The sequence below is a fragment of the Oncorhynchus kisutch genome, linkage group LG6, assembly GCF_002021735.2.
Source record: "Oncorhynchus kisutch isolate 150728-3 linkage group LG6, Okis_V2, whole genome shotgun sequence".
NCBI lineage: Eukaryota > Metazoa > Chordata > Actinopteri > Salmoniformes > Salmonidae > Oncorhynchus > Oncorhynchus kisutch.
The window spans coordinates 69,725,166-69,744,632 of NC_034179.2; the positions used below are offsets into that span (position 1 = coordinate 69,725,166).

At 44.8% G+C, this 19,467-nt stretch overlaps 1 protein-coding gene across 2 annotated transcripts in view; it reads left to right on the forward strand.

Annotated features, from left to right (window-relative positions):
• Window positions 1-18,376, forward strand: part of LOC109892234 (disintegrin and metalloproteinase domain-containing protein 11) — a gene marked incomplete in the record, with an annotated part of 25,516 nt that extends 7,140 nt beyond the window's left edge. For both annotated transcript variants that reach the window (XM_031827294.1, XM_031827295.1), the window contains 22 exon segments: window positions 4,124-4,206; window positions 4,439-4,502; window positions 4,668-4,728; window positions 4,865-5,037; window positions 5,148-5,219; window positions 5,428-5,594; window positions 5,888-5,972; window positions 6,195-6,285; window positions 6,742-6,793; window positions 7,147-7,246; window positions 7,556-7,627; window positions 9,206-9,298; window positions 9,562-9,642; window positions 9,757-9,807; window positions 10,167-10,230; window positions 10,436-10,541; window positions 10,841-10,960; window positions 11,196-11,364; window positions 11,531-11,642; window positions 12,533-12,623; window positions 15,603-15,620; window positions 15,995-18,376. In XM_031827294.1, the coding sequence (XP_031683154.1) occupies window positions 4,124-4,206; window positions 4,439-4,502; window positions 4,668-4,728; window positions 4,865-5,037; window positions 5,148-5,219; window positions 5,428-5,594; window positions 5,888-5,972; window positions 6,195-6,285; window positions 6,742-6,793; window positions 7,147-7,246; window positions 7,556-7,627; window positions 9,206-9,298; window positions 9,562-9,642; window positions 9,757-9,807; window positions 10,167-10,230; window positions 10,436-10,541; window positions 10,841-10,960; window positions 11,196-11,364; window positions 11,531-11,642; window positions 12,533-12,623; window positions 15,603-15,620; window positions 15,995-16,010 (1,941 nt within the window).
• Between the last annotated feature and the right edge of the window lie 1,091 nt (window positions 18,377-19,467).

Consider the following 19,467-nt stretch of genomic DNA (forward strand, 5'->3'; position numbering starts at 1 on the left):
ACTGTAGACATATTGCTGACATACTGTAGACATACTGTAGACATACTGTAGACATACTGCTGACATACTGTAGACATACTGTTGACACCACTGTAGACCATACTGCTGAACATACTGCTAACATACTGTAGACGTACTCGCTGACGTACTGCTGACGTAACTGTAGATGTACCAATTTGTGACGTACTGCTAGACGTACTGTAGACTGTACTGTAGACGTACTGTTGACGAACTGTAGACGTACTGTAGACGTACTGTAGACGTACTGTAGACGTACTGTTGACATACTGTAGACGTACTGTAGACGTACTGTTGACGTACTGTAGACGTACTGTAGACGTACTGTAGACGTACTGTTGACGTACTGTAGACGTACTGTTGACGTACTGTAGACGTACTGTAGACGTACTGTTGACGTACTGTAGACGTACTGTAGACGTACTGTAGACATACTGTAGACGTACTGTAGACGTACTGTAGACGTACTGTTGACGTACTGTAGACGTACTGTAGACGTACTGTAGACATACTGTTGACATTGTATGCTATTGTCCAGTAGGCTACAGAGATCTGTTTTGTGTCTTATTGAAATCAGATACGTCCATCCTGTTTTCAGCACTTATCAGATTGAATGACATTATTGTTGACCACCATCTCACCAAAATGAATGAATGCTACAGTGTGATTGAGTGGCCAGTAGACTACTACAGGAATGTCAGTGCCTCTAGAAACCATTGGGGAAAGTAGTGTTTTTCTATTTGGTTCATTGTGCTACACACGTTACTAACTGCCCCTCGTCCCCAGCCTCAGCAAGAGCCTCTGTCTCATCCTCCACCCACTCTCATTCCCACTCTCCCTCTGCCCTCAACTAGCCAATCAGGAGCTTGTTCCCATGGCAACAAGTCAGCTCTGCAGTGTCATTAATTTCTTGGCAGAGAGGAGAATGAAAGAAGACAGAGAGAGAGAGAGACAGAGAGACAGACAGACAGAGAGTGGAGAGAGAGAGAGAGAGACAGACAGAGAGAGATAGACAGAGAGAGGAGAGATAGACAGAGAGAGGAGAGAGAGAGAGAGTAGAGAGAGAGAGAGAGAGAGAGAGAGAGAGAGAGAGAGAGAGAGTGGAGAGAGAGAGAGAGAGACAGACAGAGAGAGAGAGACAGACAGAGAGTAGAGAGAGAGAGAGAGAGAGTAGAGAGAGAGAGTAGAGAAGAGAGAGAGACAGACAGAGAGAGACAGACAGAGAGAGTAGAGAGAGAGAGAGAGAGAGAGAGAGAGAGAGAGAGTAGAGAGAGAGTAGAGAGAGAGAGAGAGAGTAGAGAGAGTAGAGAGAGAGAGAGAGTAGAGAGAGAGAGTAGAGAGAGAGAGAGAGACAGACAGACAGACATACAGACAGACAGACAGACAGACAGACAGACAGACAGACAGACAGACAGACAGACAGACAGACAGACAGACAGACAGACAGACAGACAGACAGACAGACAGACAGACAGACAGACAGACAGACAGACAGACAGACAGAGAGAGAGTAGAGAGAGAGACAGACAGAGAGAGAGAGAGACAGAGAGAGAGAGAGAGTAGAGAGAGAGAGAGAGTGAGAGGGGGGGGGAGGAGAAGAAGGAAGAGGAAAAATTAGAGTAAAAGGCCAGTGAATACAACGGCATGATGGGTGATGGTATCAGAGAGAGTCATTCTGTGTATGTGTTTTCAGACAGTTGGTTCCTTCAGAGAGCAGTGGTGTGGGTGGGAGGATGTACAGTACGCCTGCAGGGATGGAGCCACATACCCACACTCCCAGACCAGCCAGACCAGGCCGAGCGCTTGACTCTATGCCAGCTGTGGTTGCTGTGTCTCTATCTCCGCTTTTATTAGAGTGGTTTTGTATTCCTGCTATCCCAATCTCATACTCAGTAGTGGCTCAATGACTACTTTAGATCAGCCATAGCAGGAAACGAATCTTTTGAAGTAGACTAATTGTGAAGGAGAGGCCTTCACCTGGGCTAGAGACTTATACTCAGTGGCCACCCCGTTCATGAAAATGGTTCGCTCCTACAGTCAGTGAGTCGCGTGGCTGCCCTTACTATATAAAGCGGGCAGACAGGCATCAAGGCATTCAGTTACTGTTCAATTGAAAGTTAGAATGGGCAAAATGAGAGACCTAATCTACTTTGAGTGGTATGATTGCCGGTGCCAGGCATGCCGGTTCCAGTATCTCAGATACATCCGGCCTCCTGGGCTTTTAAGGCATGACAGTGTCTAGGGTTTACCGAGAATGGTCAGCGTCAGTCCTATGGGCGAAAACAGCTCGTTGATCAGAGGTCAAAGGAGAATGGTTAGCTAACGGATGGGTCACAAACAGGCAAATAACGGCCGAGTACAACAGTGGTGTACAGATCGGCATCTTGGAACGCACAGCTCGTCAGTCCTTTTCACCACATCGGGTTCCACTCCTGTCAGTTAAAAACAAGAAGAAGCGGCTCCAGTGGGCACACGATCACCAACAATGGACAATTGAGGAGTGGAAAAACATTGCCTGGTCCTTCAAATCCTGGTTCCTGTTGCGTCATGCAGAGTCAGGATTTGGCTTAAGCAGCATGAATCCATGGCCCCATCCTGCCTGGTGTCAACGGTACAGACTGGTGGTGGTGGTGTAATGGTGTGGGGAATGTTTTCCTGGCACACGTTAGGTCCCTTGTTACCAATTGAGCAATGTGTCCATGCCCCAAATAATTCAGGTTGTTCTGGAGGGCAAAGGGCGGTCCGACCTATTACTATATGGGTGTACCTAATAAACAGGCCACTGAGTGTATAACTGTCAACGCAAGTAGCCTAATATGCTTGTCTTTGTATTTCTGTTTATTTGCCATTCAATTCAAACATTCCATAGCGTGTCCTGATTACTGGTTGCACACACCCCAACTGCTAATTGTCTTGTTAATTGTTACTGTGTTCTCATTGTCTTTCTAACCATGTGTAAGTGTTTGGGGAGTCCTCCAACCGGGGGGATGTTTTTACTGCCAACTGTTTTATTTGCTCTGCAGTTTTAAAAGGAATTGTTTTAAACATTTGAAGTGTTACAATAGGCCAGCTCTTTCACACCAATGAAGGATGGGGCTCAGATGGTTGCAGCCAAGGTAGATGTTTTATTCAGAATGAGCATTAGTGTTGTAGCTGGATGCCCTCTTCTTCATCTGTGTTGAGGTCTCGTGTGTGTGGTCCTCCTCTTTCACACTTTGACATCCACTGCTCCAATTTTATTTAACCTTTATTTAACTAGGCAAGTCAGTTAAGAACCAATTCTTATTTACAATGACGGCCTACACCGGCCAAACCCGGACGACACTGGGCCAATTGTGCGCTGCCCTATGGGAACTCCCAATCACGGCCGGTTGTGATACAGGTTTATTCTTAGCCAGCCCAATGTATTCTCACTCCATGTTGTTCCTTCCAAGCTGTTCCCACTGTGGAGCAACATAATGTTGGATTTATTTATAAGATCCCTGCACAGAAGACCCCTCCATTGTCAGAGCAGTAGCTAAAGTAGAGTGGAATAGAGTAGAGTGGAATAGAGTAGAGTGGAATAGAGTAGTGTGGAATAGAGTAGAGTGGAATAGAGTAGAGTGGAACCACCCTGTAGCGACACACACGTACCAAACGAACAATAACACACACAGACATGGGGGGAACAGAGGATAATATACACGTAGAGTAATGAGGGGATTAAACCAGGTGTGTGGAAAAACAAGACAAAACAAATGGAAAATGAAAGGTGGAACGGCGATGGCTAGAAGACCGGTGACGTTGACCACCAAATGCCGCCCGTGTAATAGAGTAGAGTGGAATAGAGTAGAGTTGAGGACAAATAGGTCACATACAGTACATACAGCTAGCAGTATAATGGAGGGGGAGGAAGAGAGGGAGAGACAGAGAGGGAATAGAAGTAGAAACTGTTTAAAGCACAACTCCTGGGGACTCCATGTTGTTTTTTAGGGGACTGTGAAATGAGCAACACCATCCTCCTCAGTCAGTGTGTGGAAACCTGCAAACCAGTGTACCACTACAGAGTGGACTTACTTGAGCATGTGACTGTATATTAACAATGGTATGGTCTTTATGTTCACAGGGAGGGGAGCACTGCTACTACCAAGGGAGGTTGAGGGGCTTACCAGAGTCCTGGGCAGCTCTCTCCACCTGTCTTGGCTTATGGTGAGACTCGCCCCATAGCTATAAACTGTCTGTCAATGACCTTGCCTCAGCACACTGACTCGGTACAGTACTGGCACTATGGCTTTGATAAGCTATATGGTATCTTTGATCTTCATGTACTAATATCACTGCTATACAATGGGAGTCTTACAGATATATAAGGAACGTGTTCCCTCTCTCTCTCTCTCTCTCTCTCTCTCTCTCTCTCTCTCTCTCTCTCTCGTTCTCTCAGTGGTATGTTTTCTGATGGGATGTTCTCTTATGGGATTGAGCCTCTTTTCGATGGGACCAATCAGGTGAGTGTGTGGTGGTTGGGAGATAAGGGTATAGATAGCCCTGTGGAGTAGTGTTGATGTTATTGATTCATTCATTCATAGTAACATGGATGCAGATGAGAAATATGGAGGAACGTAGTAAAGATGATATTGTTTTCTCCTGGTGTCTCATTGACTCCTCTCCAGACTGAGGGGGCCCACCTAGTGCGTAGGATGCCTGATGTCAGACTATCCCCAGACTGTCAAGGTACTGGCAACATCCTACATCCTCTCTCCTTTATACAGTCATTCATGTTCATCTACCAATGAGAAGACACATTGATATTGGTCGATCCATGCTCTTTGATGTCCTTTCTCAGTCCTCTGTGTTGTATTGTGTCCAGACTGCACAGACAACAGTGAGGGGGATAGAGCCAGAAGTAATGGTGATGAGCAGATGAAGGATCCCCGGGTCAGTGAGGTGCTGAGGCGCTCTAAGAGACAGCTGCCACGCAGGCCCACCGTGCAGTCAGAGACCAAATACATTGAGCTGATGGTGGTCAACGACTATGAAATGGTGATTTAGCCTTTTGTGAAAATAATTGGTGTGTGTTGGTTCATCCGCGTGTCCGTGCGTGTGTGTGACGGGAACACACACTGTACCTAACGTTTGCTGTCTGTCTGCAGTTTGTGCAGCTGCGACGCTCCACTACCCAGGCCAGGAACTTTGCCAAAGCAGTGGTCAATATGGCTGATGCAGTAAGAGCTCTGTCACTCCATACTTAACTTTTGTACTGATACCCATCGTCAATTATGATGATATTGTTATGTTGTTAAAGTTAAAGTCATGTCAATAATCATAGGCTAGGTTGTAGCCTATGAGAACAACCTAACATATCTTACTCATTATGTCCCTGCTCCTAGATATGAATGTGGGTATACCACCAGTGTATGTTTTGGCCTGCAGATTTATAGGGAACAGCTGAACACACGCATCGTGCTGGTTGCCATGGAGACCTGGTCGTCGGCCAACATGGTTCCCGTGGTGACGGACCCGTTGACGACGCTGCAGAACTTCATGAAGTACAGGAAGGACAGTATTAAGGAGCAAAGTGACGCCGTGCACCTCTTCTCGTGAGCGCCCCCTGTCTACGTCCCCCTGAAATGAAAAATAGAGGAGGTTGATATACTCCTGTATCTAACCTGGGGCAGTCAGTGGTTGCGTCCCAAATGCCACACTATTCCCTCAAAAGTGCACTGCGTTTGACCAGAGGGCTCTGGTCAAACGGAGTGCACTATAAAAGGAATAGGGTGCCATTTTGGACAAAGTCAGTATTATTGACTGGTTGCAGCCGGTTTATATATACTACAATATGTCCTGGTCCTTTAGTCCAGGTTTGACCCCAGTTCTCCTCCATCTCCTCCAGGGGGCGTACGTTCCAGAGCAGTCGCAGTGGGACGGCCTACACCGGAGGGGTGTGCTCTCTCACCAGAGGAGGGGGCATCAACGAGGTAAAAGAGACAACTGTGTGCTTCCTACTCAGCTTTAAAGGACTGTGACTCACAACAATGGGCTCATGTCCAGGCTCATGGTTTAGGATCTGACACAGCTACTACACTTAATAATGACTCTTCTTAGACTTCTTTGTTTCTTCAGTGAGGAATGTGAGGAGTGTAACTTTAGTCAAAGAGAACACCATTGATACAGAGTGGATGTGTGTGTTTGTGTTCCAGTATGGGAATGTGGGTCCTATGGCTATCACTCTGTGCCAGAGTCTGGGTCAGAACATTGGGATGAGGTGGAACAACATACGCAGCTCTGCGGGTAAGGACGATCAGAGCAGGGGGATTGGTGATGGCGTGATGGCGTGATGGCGGGAGGGAGGGGCGGGAGGGTGGAAGGGAGGAAGGAATAAAGGAAGGAAGGAAGGGAAGGGAGAGAGAGGGAAAAAGAGAGGGAAAGAGAGAGAGAGAGAGAACAGGTACAGATAGTGTAAAGATTAAGCGAGAGGTAGAGACAGGAGACAGCAGCCCATGGATTCAGTAAAAGGAGGAAGGAAGGGATGGATGGGAGTGGCACAGGCAGCGATGGATTGAGTTTATTTCAAACTTACTTGTGAAATAATTGTATTTTTTTCTCAAGGATTTACCTCAGTAAATTAATGTAAGTTCCTTCTAGTCAAGACGAATGTCATTAACATCTCATTTTTTCGCATTGACTTTTCACTCCCTCTTTCACCCTCCTTTTCTTATTTTCCCTCCCTCTCTCCATCTCTCTCAGGAGACTGCAGATGTCCTGATTCTTGGCTTGGTTGTATCATGGAAGACACTGGGTAAAGATTGACTTTAGTAATACATATACTGTACATACAGTACATCAGTCTACAGAACACACAATGTGCTCACAAGCATTTGGCTTCGGCTTATTCAATACCAGTCTGGTATTACCAGATGGTACAATGGTGATTTGATAAGCTATTGTCAAGCTATTGTCAAATTCATCTACTACAATTAGCAGGTTTGTTTTTTTACCACAAATGGTAACATTTGAGTCAGATTGCAAAATTGCTGAAAAAATTGTCACATTTGATTTGGCATCATTGGCTTTACCATTTTATCTCTCTCTCTCTCTTTTCTCTCTCCCTGCATCTGTGTATGTGTGTGTGTGCTTGTTTTGTGTGCACAGATATTACCTACCCAGAAAGTTCTCTCGCTGCAGTGTTGATGAGTACATCCAGTTCTTGCTCCAGGGGGGCGGGAGCTGCCTCTTCAACAAGCCCAACAAGGTGAGGTTGGTGTGGGTGAGGGATGTGGGAGGCTGGCCTAGCCTGATGTTCTAGTGGGGAGTGGAGTGTAAGCTGAAGGTCCCAGGAGTGCTGTTATATATAGCCTAATTAATTATCCCAATGTCCTCATTTCTCCATATTAGATATTTACATACAGCTCTGTGCCCATCCTTGATTATCTCTCTGTTCCTATTCTTTACGACCTTCTCTTTTCCCTTCTTCCCCTCTTTTTGTCCTCCCATCCTACTTGTCTATTGTCTCTCCCTCCATCTGTTCTCCTCACCCTCTGTCCCTCCATCTCTCTATCAGCTGTTGGACCCTCCTGAATGTGGGAACGGCTTCGTGGAGACAGGGGAGGAGTGTGACTGTGGGTCTCAGCTGGTGAGAGTCTCTTTAACACTTTTTAGGGATAGGAGTCCCGCTAACTGGAGTGAGCGCAATTTTTTTTTTTTTATATCATAAATACTATGGATTTTGAACATTTATGTACATATAAGTGTCTTATATCGGCTGAAAGCTTAAGTTCTTGTTAATCTAACTGCACTGTCCAATTTACAGTAGCGATTACAGTGAAAACATATCATGCGATTGTTTGAGGTTGGCTCCCCACATTACTTTTTGAAAATCTTCCTCTGATTTGTCATCCAAAGGGTCCCAGCTATAACATGTTTTGTTAGATAAAATCCTTCTTTATATCCCAAAAAGTCAGTTTAGTTGGCGCCAGCGATTTGAGTAATCCACTTGTTCAACATGCAGAGAAGGGAATCCAAAAATCTACCCCTAAAATTTGTTTCAACAAGTCAAAACGTGTTTCCATTTACTCCTCAGATACCCAAAAATGTAATCAAACTATAATATTTATGTGACCGGGAGGTCCGTGGGGCGACGCACATCTGGCCTAGCGTCGTCCGGGTTAGGGAGGGCTTGGCCGGTAGGGATGTCCTTGTCTCATCGCACACCAGCGACTCCTGTGGCGGGCCTGGCGCAGTGCGCGCTAACCAAGGTTGCCAGGTGCGCGGTGTTTCCTCCGACACATTGGTGCGGCTGGCTTCCGGGTTGGATGGGCGCTGTGTTAAGAAGCAGTGCGGCTTGGTTGGGTTGTGTAGGACGCATGACTTTCAACCTTCGTCTTTCCCGAGCCCGTATGGGAGTTGTAGCGATGAGACAAGATAGTAGCTACTAAAAAACAATTGGATACCATGAAATTGGGGAGAAAAAGGGGTAAAATAAAAAAATAAAAAATAATAATAATATTTATTTTAGAAAGAAGTATGTTCAATAGGAAACCGATTTTAGCAGGTGCGTAATGTCTTCATGGCGTGCGCAAACACGAATTTACAAGACTGTGTCCCACTACTAAAACTGATATTTCTTATTAGTTTTTGAAGTTACAAGCCTGAAACCTTGAACATAGACTGAGGACACCCTGTGGAAGCCATAGGAATTGCGTCCAGGGAGCTAATTTTCAATATGACCTTACTCTTGCATTTCTAAGAGGATGGTCTCTCAACAACAACAAAAAGATTTCCAGTTGGTTTTTCTTTGGATGTTCTCCTACCATATCTATTGTGTTATATTCTCCTACATTATTCTAACATTTCTACAAACTTCAAAGGGTTTTCTTTCACTAACTTCAAAGGGTTTTCTTTCACTAATTATATGCATATCCTGGCTTCAGGGCCTGAGATACAGGCAGTTTACTTTGGGCACATCATTCAGACAGGAAGTGGAGAAAAAAGGGGACTAGCCCTAAGGAACTGTAACCCATACATGATGAGGAACCAGAACCCTCCAGTATGAATGGAGCTTCTGCCTGCGTCTCAAATGACACCATATTCCCTATATTGTGCACTGCAGGGCACTATAAAGGTACTAGGGTTCCATTTGAGACAGACACTGTCATGGTGGAACTTGTTGGTATGAGGAACAGTCTCAGTGACTGTGTGTGTTTGTCTGTAGGAGTGTGCCCGTAGTGGAGGGGCGTGCTGTAAGAAGTGTACCCTGACCCACGATGCCATGTGCAGTAGTGGACTGTGCTGCAGTGGGTGCAGGGTGAGTCCCTCTACTCCACTACCACCACCACCTCATTTACATATTACTCATCACACTAGCTATTCCACTCTATGGAGGCTAGTGCCTCTTCAGGATTTAACTCATTCATTACCAAACATTTAATTACTAAATGTTTTTATTATGAATCACACACAGTTTTATAATAAAATCATACAATCTTGACTATTAAGAGTCTGTTGGTGCTACTACACGGTCCACCTCTTTTGACAGGAAGAGGTCATTCTTGTGTTCTTGTGTGTCAGTATGAGCTGAGAGGAGCGGTTTGCAGACAGGCTGTGAATGACTGTGACATCCCAGAGAGCTGCACAGGAGACTCCAGCCAGGTACTGTACTCTACACTACACTATTACCCTGGTGCATGTTGGGAGATGGAGTCTTTGGGGAGCATGAGTTGGTCTGAAGTAAACCATACTGTATGTAATTTTCTCCTGTTGCAGTGCCCTCATAATGTGCACAAGCTGGATGGATACATGTGTGACACTAGTCAGGTAAGAGACACCTTTGTTTGAATGGGGTTTTGCTCTGCAGTCAGTGTGTTGTTGAGATATGTCTGTCCTGCTGTTATCCTTTGTTTTCATCTTCCTGTCTCTCTCTCTCTCGCTCTCTCTCCCTCCATTTCTTGCTCTCTCTCCCTCCTCCCTCTCTTCCTGTCTCTCTCCCTCCCTCTCTTGTTCTCTCTCTCTCCCTCCCTCTCTTACTCTTTCTCTCTCTCTCTCTGGCTCTCTCTTCTCTTCTCCTCTCTCTCTCTCTCTCTCTCTCTCTCTCTCTCTCTCTCTCTCTCTCTCTCTCTCTCTCTCTCTCTCTCTCTCTCTATTTCTCTCTGTCTCTCGCTCTCTCTCTCACTCAGGGTCGTTGTTATAGTGGTCGATGCAGGACTCTCGATGGCCAGTGTAAGGGACTTTGGGGCTACAGTAAGTATTAATGATTCATTCATTTCTTGAATGTCTTTCACACCCCTGAATTGCTCACTTGCCAGTAGTCATGTATTGGTACTGTTTCTATGGCTATGCTCATGACAGTCGTATGCCATCTTGTGGACTGATATGCAACTGCATCTGAGTTACAGATGGCGGTGATATGGATCTAATGTGTGTTGTGTTGTGTGTGCTGTCTCAGATTCAGCAGACCGCTTCTGCTATGAGAAGCTGAATGCAGAGGGCACAGAGAAGGGCAACTGTGGGCAGAGTCCTGAGGGCCAGGGATGGCTGCAGTGCAACAAGCCGTGAGCCTTCTATCACATGACTTATCACTCATTATTACACCATAGACATGACCGGAGTTTTATTTATTATTATTATTAATGTTTTTCTCCCCCATCTTATTTCCTCTCTCTCTCTCTCTCTCTCTCTCTCTCTCTTTCTCTCTCTCTCTCTCTCTCTCTCCTCTCCTCTCTCACCCTCCCTCTCTCACCCTTTCTCTCTTGCCCCCCCCTCTCTCTCTCATTCTCTCTCTCTCACTCTCCCCTCCTCTCTCTCTCTCTCTTTCTCTCTTTCTCCCTCTCTCTCTGTCTCGTTCTCTCAGGGATGTGCTTTGTGGTTTCCTGTTCTGTATCAATATGACGGTGAAGCCAAAGTTTGGGGATCTGGAGGGGGAAGTGACCAGCCTTACAATATACCACCAGAACAAGTACCTGGACTGCCGGTGAGTTGTACCTTTCTACCCCTTTATTGTTTGTGTTTGGGAGGCTTTCATAGATTGAACAGAATAGATGAATTGATTAATGTATCCCTCGTCACCTCTCCCCCTCCTCTCAACTCCTCCTCCTCCTCTCCCTCCTCCTCCTCCTCCTCCTCTTCTCCCTCCCTCTCCTCCTCTTTTCTCCTCTCTTTTTGTCATCTCCTCTCTACTCTTCCTCCTCTCGCATCTGTGTGTCCAGAGGGGGCCATGTCCTGCTGGAGGATGGGTCAGACCTGGGCTACGTGGAGGACGGTACGCCGTGCGGCCCCAACATGATGTGTCTGGAGCGCCGCTGTCTCCCCGTGGCAGCCTTCAACCTCAGCACCTGCTCCAGCTCCACGCTGGGACGCACCTGCTCTGACCACGGGGTGAGGACACACACAGGGACCACCCCACCACGCAGGCCTGCATTTAAATAGAGGGATGCTAGCTTGTTGGGTTTGTGTTTTCAAAAGTGAACGTTCTCAACTTGACTACAGTGACCGGTTGATGTTCTCCTTTGTTTTAATCTGTCTGTTTCTCGTTCTCTCTCAGACATGCAGTAACGAGGTGAAGTGTATCTGTGACAGGGACTACACCGGGAAGGACTGCAGTGTCTTTGACCCCATCCCTGACCCCACGCCGCCTGCCAACACGGAGAAGAAAGGTCCAAAGCTCCTCTGTCTGTCTGTGTGTGTGTGTTTCTCTCTCTCTGTCTGTTTGTCTGCCTGTTCTCCTCGTATCCCTCTCATTGTCTGTCTACCATCACTTTATCTCTTTGTGTACATATATGGAGTGTAGGGTGGCTATAGTCTAGCTTTTCCAATAGCTATTGCCTTAGTCCTGCTTTGGGTGAAAGGGCAGTGGAGTAAAGTCAGGGAAACTGACTGACACTGTGTCCACATGTGTGAGTGAGTTAGTGTGAGAATGTGTATGCTGAATGTGTACATGTGTGCATATACTGTATGTGTGTGTCTGTGTGTTTGTGTGGGTGTTTCTATAAGTTACAGACACCTGGCTTCTATCTTCAAGTGTCTTCCTTCCTATCTTCCAGTCTGTATCTGATTCAGAGGGGTTGCGTTAAATGCGGAAGGCACATTTCGGTTGAATACATTCAGTTGTGCAACTGACTAGGTATCCCCCTTTCCCTTTCCCTTTCCATTGACACAGGGCTCATAGGCCCCCAAAAACCAAACGCATCCTAAGCAAGAGGGTGTCCAGCTGAAAGAGCAAGAGAGGGGGATGAGAAAGAAGTAATAAAAACACCCTCCTTTCTTAACTGTCGCCTCCCTGATCTCCCCTCGCTCTCCCACACGTTCCCCCTTCCTCCACCCCATGTCATTTCTTATTCTCTCTTTCTCTTTCCTACTCTCTTTCTTTGGGTATCTTTTCTCTCTCTCTCTCTCTCTCTCTCTCTCTCTCTCTTTCTCTCTTTCTCTCTTTCCGGATGTTGATGTTGTTGATGTGTGGTGTTGATGCTGTCCTCTGACGTGTGTTTTTGGTGGTGTTGTTGTGTTCCCCTCCGCACCCCTCCTCCCTACTCCTTCCTCTGCGCAGGTCCCAGTGGCACCAATATCATAATAGGGTCCATCGCAGGTGCTATTCTTCTGGCAGCTATAGTCCTAGGGGGGACAGGATGGGGATTTAAGTAAGAGTTCTGGCATGCCTCTGTGTACCTGTTTGCTTCTCCCCAAGGCCCCCACTCACACCCCTCCAAAAAAACAGAATTCACCCACTTTGCAACTCATTGCCCCACCATCAGGTGGGGACACATGGGTTGAGTTCACCATCCAATTGCTTTGAAACATATGGAGATATTTAGTATGAGTATCGGGCTGGTACCTCTGATACTTCACTTTGTAAGATCTGGTAGAATTGAACCCTGACCTCCTCCATACATCTCTCCAGGGAGAGAAAGAGATGCCTCCCCTTCACACCTTCAAACTGGCTCCAACCCAGCTCTCCTACCGGGGACAGGAGTGGACAGTTCCCCTGTAGTCGCCTATGAAGTTCCCAAACTGTTGTGGTTCTCTTTGAAGCCTCCCGTGTAGTGTTCATTCTTTGATGCCTCTCCTTTAGTGCAGCGCTTCATTTGGGAGTATCTTTAAAGTAGTGTCCGCTCAGTAATGCCCACTCAGTAGTGCCCTAACCAAAGTGCCCTTGCTGCAGTGGCTGTCTCTGGAGAGCCCTAGCTGTGTGCATGCCTGGCCTGCTAATTCCTGTTCACTCCTTAGTCTCTGATCCAAAAGGATTATATCACTTCCCTGTCATCACTTGCATCAAGAATGATCAAATTTGTGTTACATTTCTTTGTCTGGTTCATCAAAATGAATTTGCTTGATCCATTTCTCCAAATAGTTCATATTTTGCTGGGAATAATGAGTAATCCTTTTGGGGACAGGGGTAACTGTGTGTGCATGTGTGCATGATCTGTGTCAATATTAATGTGGTCGGTTAAATAACTTCTACAATATCTTCTTGTGGTGGTAAGCTGTACACTGATTTGAACAAACAAGAAAATAGATTATTACAACTACGGCGGTGACGGTCATGGATTTTTGGATGACGGTTATTAGTCAGCCAAATGACTGCAGTCACCGTCATAATCGTTTGAATAGCAACGTTTTTTAAGACGCACATTTTCTCCTCCGCTCCTGACTGCATGTGCTGCTGCAGGGAAGCGAGAGTTGCCTAGGCAACCAAAGACTTGTTTGCTACCAACACCTTGCTTGTTTCGTCAAGGCGCAACAAAGTTTCATCACGTTAAGAGCCCACGATACCGTGGAAACGGACTCTACGGCACAAATCCCCGGCCATCCTTCAGTTAGCTGTTCGTTCCACACACACATACACCATTTTTTGTTTGTTATGACGGTTATTTCATTTCATGATGGCCTTCATCCATTATCGTCAGTTACACGATTATACGGTAATTGTGGCAGCCCTAATTACAACATCATTCATTTGAGTATGAAAAAAGGTGTAAAAAATCTTGTAGTCGGAGTGAGCAGTGGGACAACAACGTCTACTAAACATCACTTTGAATAGGCTTTATACAGTGCTTTGCAAAAACTATTCAAAAACTATGTTATTGTGTTACAAAGTGGGATTAAAATTGATGTGATTGTAACTTTTGGTCATCAATCTACTCAAAATACTCTTAATGTCAAAGTGGAAGAATTAAAAAAATAATAATAATATGATTTATAGAAATGTGATAAAATCTAGTTCTTGCCTAAGTATTCAACCCCTTTGTTTAAGCAAGCCTGAATGAGTTCAGGAGTAAAATGTCTCTTAACAAATCACATAAGCTACATGGACTCACTGTGAAATAATAGGGGTTGACATGATTGAGTGACCAACCCTTCCTCTGTCCCCCATACATACCACATATGTATGTATTATCCCTCAGTCAAGTATTGAATTTCAAGCACAGATTGAACTATAAAGACCAGGGAGCTTTTCTAAAGCCTCATAAAGAAGGGCAGTGATTGGTGGATGTGTAACAATAACAAATCAGACATTGAATATATCTTTAAGCATGGTCAAGTTAATAATTATGCTGTGGGTGATGTATTAAACCACCCAGACACATCAAACATACAGTCGTCCTTCTGAACTGAGCTACAGGACAGGAATGAAACTGCTCAGGGATGTTACCATGAGGCCGATGGTGATTTTAAAACAGTTACAGATTTCAATGGCATTAATGGGAGAAAACTGAAGATGGGTCAACAACATTGTAGTGACTCCACAATAATGAATTAAACAACAGAATGAAAAGAAGAATACAAATATACACAATCAAAAATATTCCAAAACATGCATCATGTATGCAACAAGGCACTAAAATAATACTGCAAAGGAATGCACTTTTTGGCCTAAATGCAAAGCCGTATGTTTGGGGCAAATCCAACACAACACATCACTGAGTAACTGCCTCCTTATTTTCAAGCGTGGTGGCTGCATCATGATGGATACTGGTGAGTTTTTCAGGATAAAAAGAAACGGGATGGGGCTAAGCACAGACAAAATCCTAGAGGGAAACCTGCTTCAGTCTGCTTTACACCAGACACTGGGAGAGGAATTCACCTTTCAGCGAGACAATAACCTACAACACAAGGGCAAATGTACACTGGTTGCTTACCAAGAAGACAGTGAATTTTCCTGAGTGGCCAGGAATCGTGACAATTGCTGTCTAGCCATGATCCCCAACATCTTGACAGAGCTAATATTTCACAATCCAGGTGTGTAAAGACTCACAGCTGTAACCGCTGCCAAATGTGTTTCTATCATGTCTTGACTTAGGGAGCTGAATACTTACGCATCGACTATATTTTAGTTGTTTCATTTTCTATTAACCTTTTTAAAATGTTAACTATTTCATCCACTTTGACCTTACAGAGTATTTTGTGTAGATTGTTGACAAAAGAATGACAGTTAAATCCATTTTAATGGTTGATGAATACCTTTGCAAGGCACTGTACCACGACTTTGAAATGCCATTGTCATCACTATACAGAATCTACTGTTGTTGAGCTTTCATTGTCTCTTACTGCAACTGATGTTTCTCCTCTCCTCCTGTCTCTTCTCCCAATGTGTTGCTCCTCCTCCTTCCTGGTTGAAGGAATATCCGAAGAGGAAGGTATGACCTGACACTGCAGGGTGACATCCTTCAACCCCCCTTCATCCCATAGCTCTTCACAGCATGGCCTCAGACCCCATCAGACATCATCCCACATCTGACCTTAAACGTCATTCCTCCACTGACCTAATTTCACAGCTGATTTCATCCTCTGACCTAATCCCATATAGCACAGCAAAACCCTGGCATCAGTCTCAGCCTTTGTCTTCTCCACCTCATGACCTATTCCACCCAGAATGCAGTTTTCTTTCAGAACCATTTCATGTCGTGTTTACTCTCCTCACACCAAGTCCAACAATCACCTTCTGTCAACTGCTCAACTTGTTTACAACCTTACAACTTTTAGTCTCTTACACGGTTTCCTTTCTTTCCAGATCTGGTGGAGGATAAGATGTCTGTCCGTCTGTCTGTCTTTGTCTGTCTGTTCCTGTCTTTCTCTCACTCTGTGATGTTTCCAAGTCGGAGAAGAGGGAAAAAGAACAAGTCTTCCACTCCTGTCCCGAACCTCTCCAGACCTCTTCTGTTAACATCTCCTCTCCTGTCCACATCCTGTCTCTCCACCTGTCTATCTCCAGCCCCTCCTGGACAGTGTAGCACCTCCCACATTGCATACCAGCCAATTATATTATCCAATCAGGATAAAGTCTTTGCCACGGACAAAATGAGAAGGTTGTTGTTGGTCCCTAGAGGGGCGTCAGGGTCTTCCTGCTTTCCAGCGACTAAGTATTATGCACTTCGGTGTCTGCGTACTGTAGTTCCCTTTCCTTCCGCTTACGACAGTCCCATGAAGAACATGTCAACAGTGGACAAATTCAGTATGAGACATGTCTTTCCAATGCTTGTCTGGAAACACACTTCTGGCCGCTGTTTGAGAATGCTGGACTGGCCCAGACCTGCCATCTGAAAAACGATTTAAATCATAAGATGTTGTCAAAGAAACACATAAAAACAAACATTGATCAAAGACTCAAGTGGCCATTGGATCAGTTGAACTGCCCCTTTCAGAGAGTCCTTGTCTGGTGACTGGATGACAACCCAGATTCAGACATGATCTAGTTACAACAACACGGATGTGATCCAAGAAGAGTCCTGTATGGGACATGTTGTGTACAGGCCATTTCCAAAGAAAGAAGAGCAACTTATTGTGAGAATGACTATGAAACAAAAGCAGTAGACCGTTCAAAACATCATGGACTGATGTAGGGTTTATGTAGATTGTTCATTCTTTGTTCCTGTCTGTTGAGATGTAGGAAGGGGGAGACCCTATGGTTTTGGGATCATATTTAAAATGCAGCAGAGACCGTAACTCAGTGTTTTCAACCGTAGATCTACCAACACAACATTCCACATAGTGTTAGTTAACAGAGACTGTCTGTATGTGTCTGTATTCTATTCGCCACCTTCTTGAGGCCCAAAGTGTGTATGGTAAAGGAGGTTGAAACTCTGTGTGTGTGTGTGTGTGTGTGTGTGTGTGTGTGTGTGTGTGTGTGTGTGTGTGTGTGTGTGTGTGTGTGTGTGTGTGTGTGTGTGTGTGTGTGTGTGTGTGTGTGTGTGTGTGTGTGTGTGTGTGTGTGTGTGTGTGAGCATGTGTGTGTGTAGGGTACCAAAATTCCGGTAACTTTCCCAATATTTCCAAGTTTTCCTGAAATCCTGGTTGGAAGATTCCTGGAATTGTGAAGGAATAAGCAAGGAAATATGGAATCCTCCAAACAGGATTCCTGGAAAACCAGAGAATGTTGAGAAAGTTACTAAAATTAGTGTGTGTGTGTGTGCGTGCGTGCGTGTGCACATGTGTGCATGTGTGTGCGTGTGAGAGAGAGATTGAGTGAGGAAGAGAGCAGGTGAATGAGAAAAGTACTTGTCGTGTTTGGGACAGTTATGCCCTTGTTCACCGTGACACTCCTGCCAACAACACTGGTAGATAGTTTATAGATTTTTAATTCTAGAAAAGGTTATCTTTCTGTTGCCTGGCTTTGTGCTCGGGAGCCAATGACAGCACACTAACAAACAAATGGTTTGTATTGAATATGTAACAACAAACTTAAACGAGCACTAGCCTACAGAATGTGAGAACACATATGCACATCTATTTGTATATACAGTATGTACAAGAAGATAATACTGAATGTTGAATACACTGTAGGAAATTGTTTTAAAATTCAATGTTGATATTGATTCATTTGATCTGTTTCAACTAAGTATCTATCTGTCTCCTGCCATACAACTGTCCATCTCCTTTAAGCCATTCCTAGCTGTCCATCTATCTGTCTAGCAGGCACACTGCCTAGTAAGTTAGCAATCTGGCCATCTATCTATCATTGCAGCTGTCAATCTAAATGCCATCTAAATATTGGACACTTGTTGATAGGCTTTGAGCCTTACGCTGATGATGCTTTAACACAGTGAGTTTGAATTGACCCCAGGACAGCTCCTCAGTGGAAATGTGATGAGATGAGGTGCATTACTATTGACCAGGGCCCTTAGTGCTCTGCTGGGGTCTGGTACACTAGATGTATGGAGAGGTCTGTTTGATTCAGCACTATGGCTGATGCACTATAGTTCTTCACCATTTGTACAGAATATGTACCATCTTTAGATGGTGGCCAGTTTGCTTGCTTTTTGAATTTAGGAAGCAGAGAAAAAGAAACGCGTTATATCCCATATTTTTAAACACTATCTTTTTATTAAGTAGACAAATTGAAATAAGCAATGTAGATGAATTGAAATGAAGGGGAAATAAAAATCTAAAAGTAAAAAGTATATCTTTCCTCTGGTTTCATTGTGTGAATATATCTGGGTTGCTATGACAATGGCGTCATTACTTGAGGCCAAGATGTATGTACATTGCTCAGTGTGTTTAATTATTGTTTAGAATAACTAAATTCAGTAACTACTGCCTAAAGGTGATTCTCTATATAAGATTCTTAAGAGACTAGGAAAAAGTGTACATTGCCTTGTATTCTATTTTCTGGAACTTGGCCAATGATTATACATTTACATTTTTGACTGACACACTTTTTATTTTCCATTAGATGTATTTCTAGTTTCAGACTTCATTGCCCCTCATTAAATGTTCTCTTGAATGAAGATGTGGAATGACTGTGATCCACACTCCTCTCTGCAAGCTTCCCCTCCCGGGAAGGCCTGCACACTCCCAAGACCTCTCCATCTGTAACGATCGTCATTGGAATGAGACCAAAGCGCAGCGTGGAAATTGTTCATATTTAATGTTCACAAAAAACACTCAAACAAAACGTCAAACGGAGAAAACGAAAGCGCACAGTTGTCAGGGAAACAACCTAAACAGAAAACAATCACCCACAAAACACAGGTGGGAAAAGGCTACCTAAGTATGATTCTCAATCAGAGACAACGAACGACGACCTGCCTCTGATTGAGAACCATACCAGGCCAAACACATAAACACAACATAGAAAAAAGAACATAGACTACCCACCCCAACTCACGCCCTGACCAAACTAACACAAAGACATAAATAAAGGAACTAAGGTCAGAACGTGACGCCATCACGGTTGACAGCTCACAGCTTGTGCCATCAAACCCCTGCAACTCATCCAGAACGCTGCACCTCTCCTGGTGTTCAACCTTCCCAAATCCTCCCATGTCACCCGCTCCTCCGCACACTCCACTGGCTTCCAGTCAAAGGTCGCATCCTCTACAAGACCATGGTACTTACCTACGGAGCAGCAAGAGGAACTGCCCCTCCCTACCGTCAGGCTACGCTCAAACCCTACACCCCAAACCGAGTTGAGGTCTGAACACAACGTCTCAAACCCTACCTCCTTAGAGTATCTCAAATAATCCCACCAATAATTGGGCATAAGAT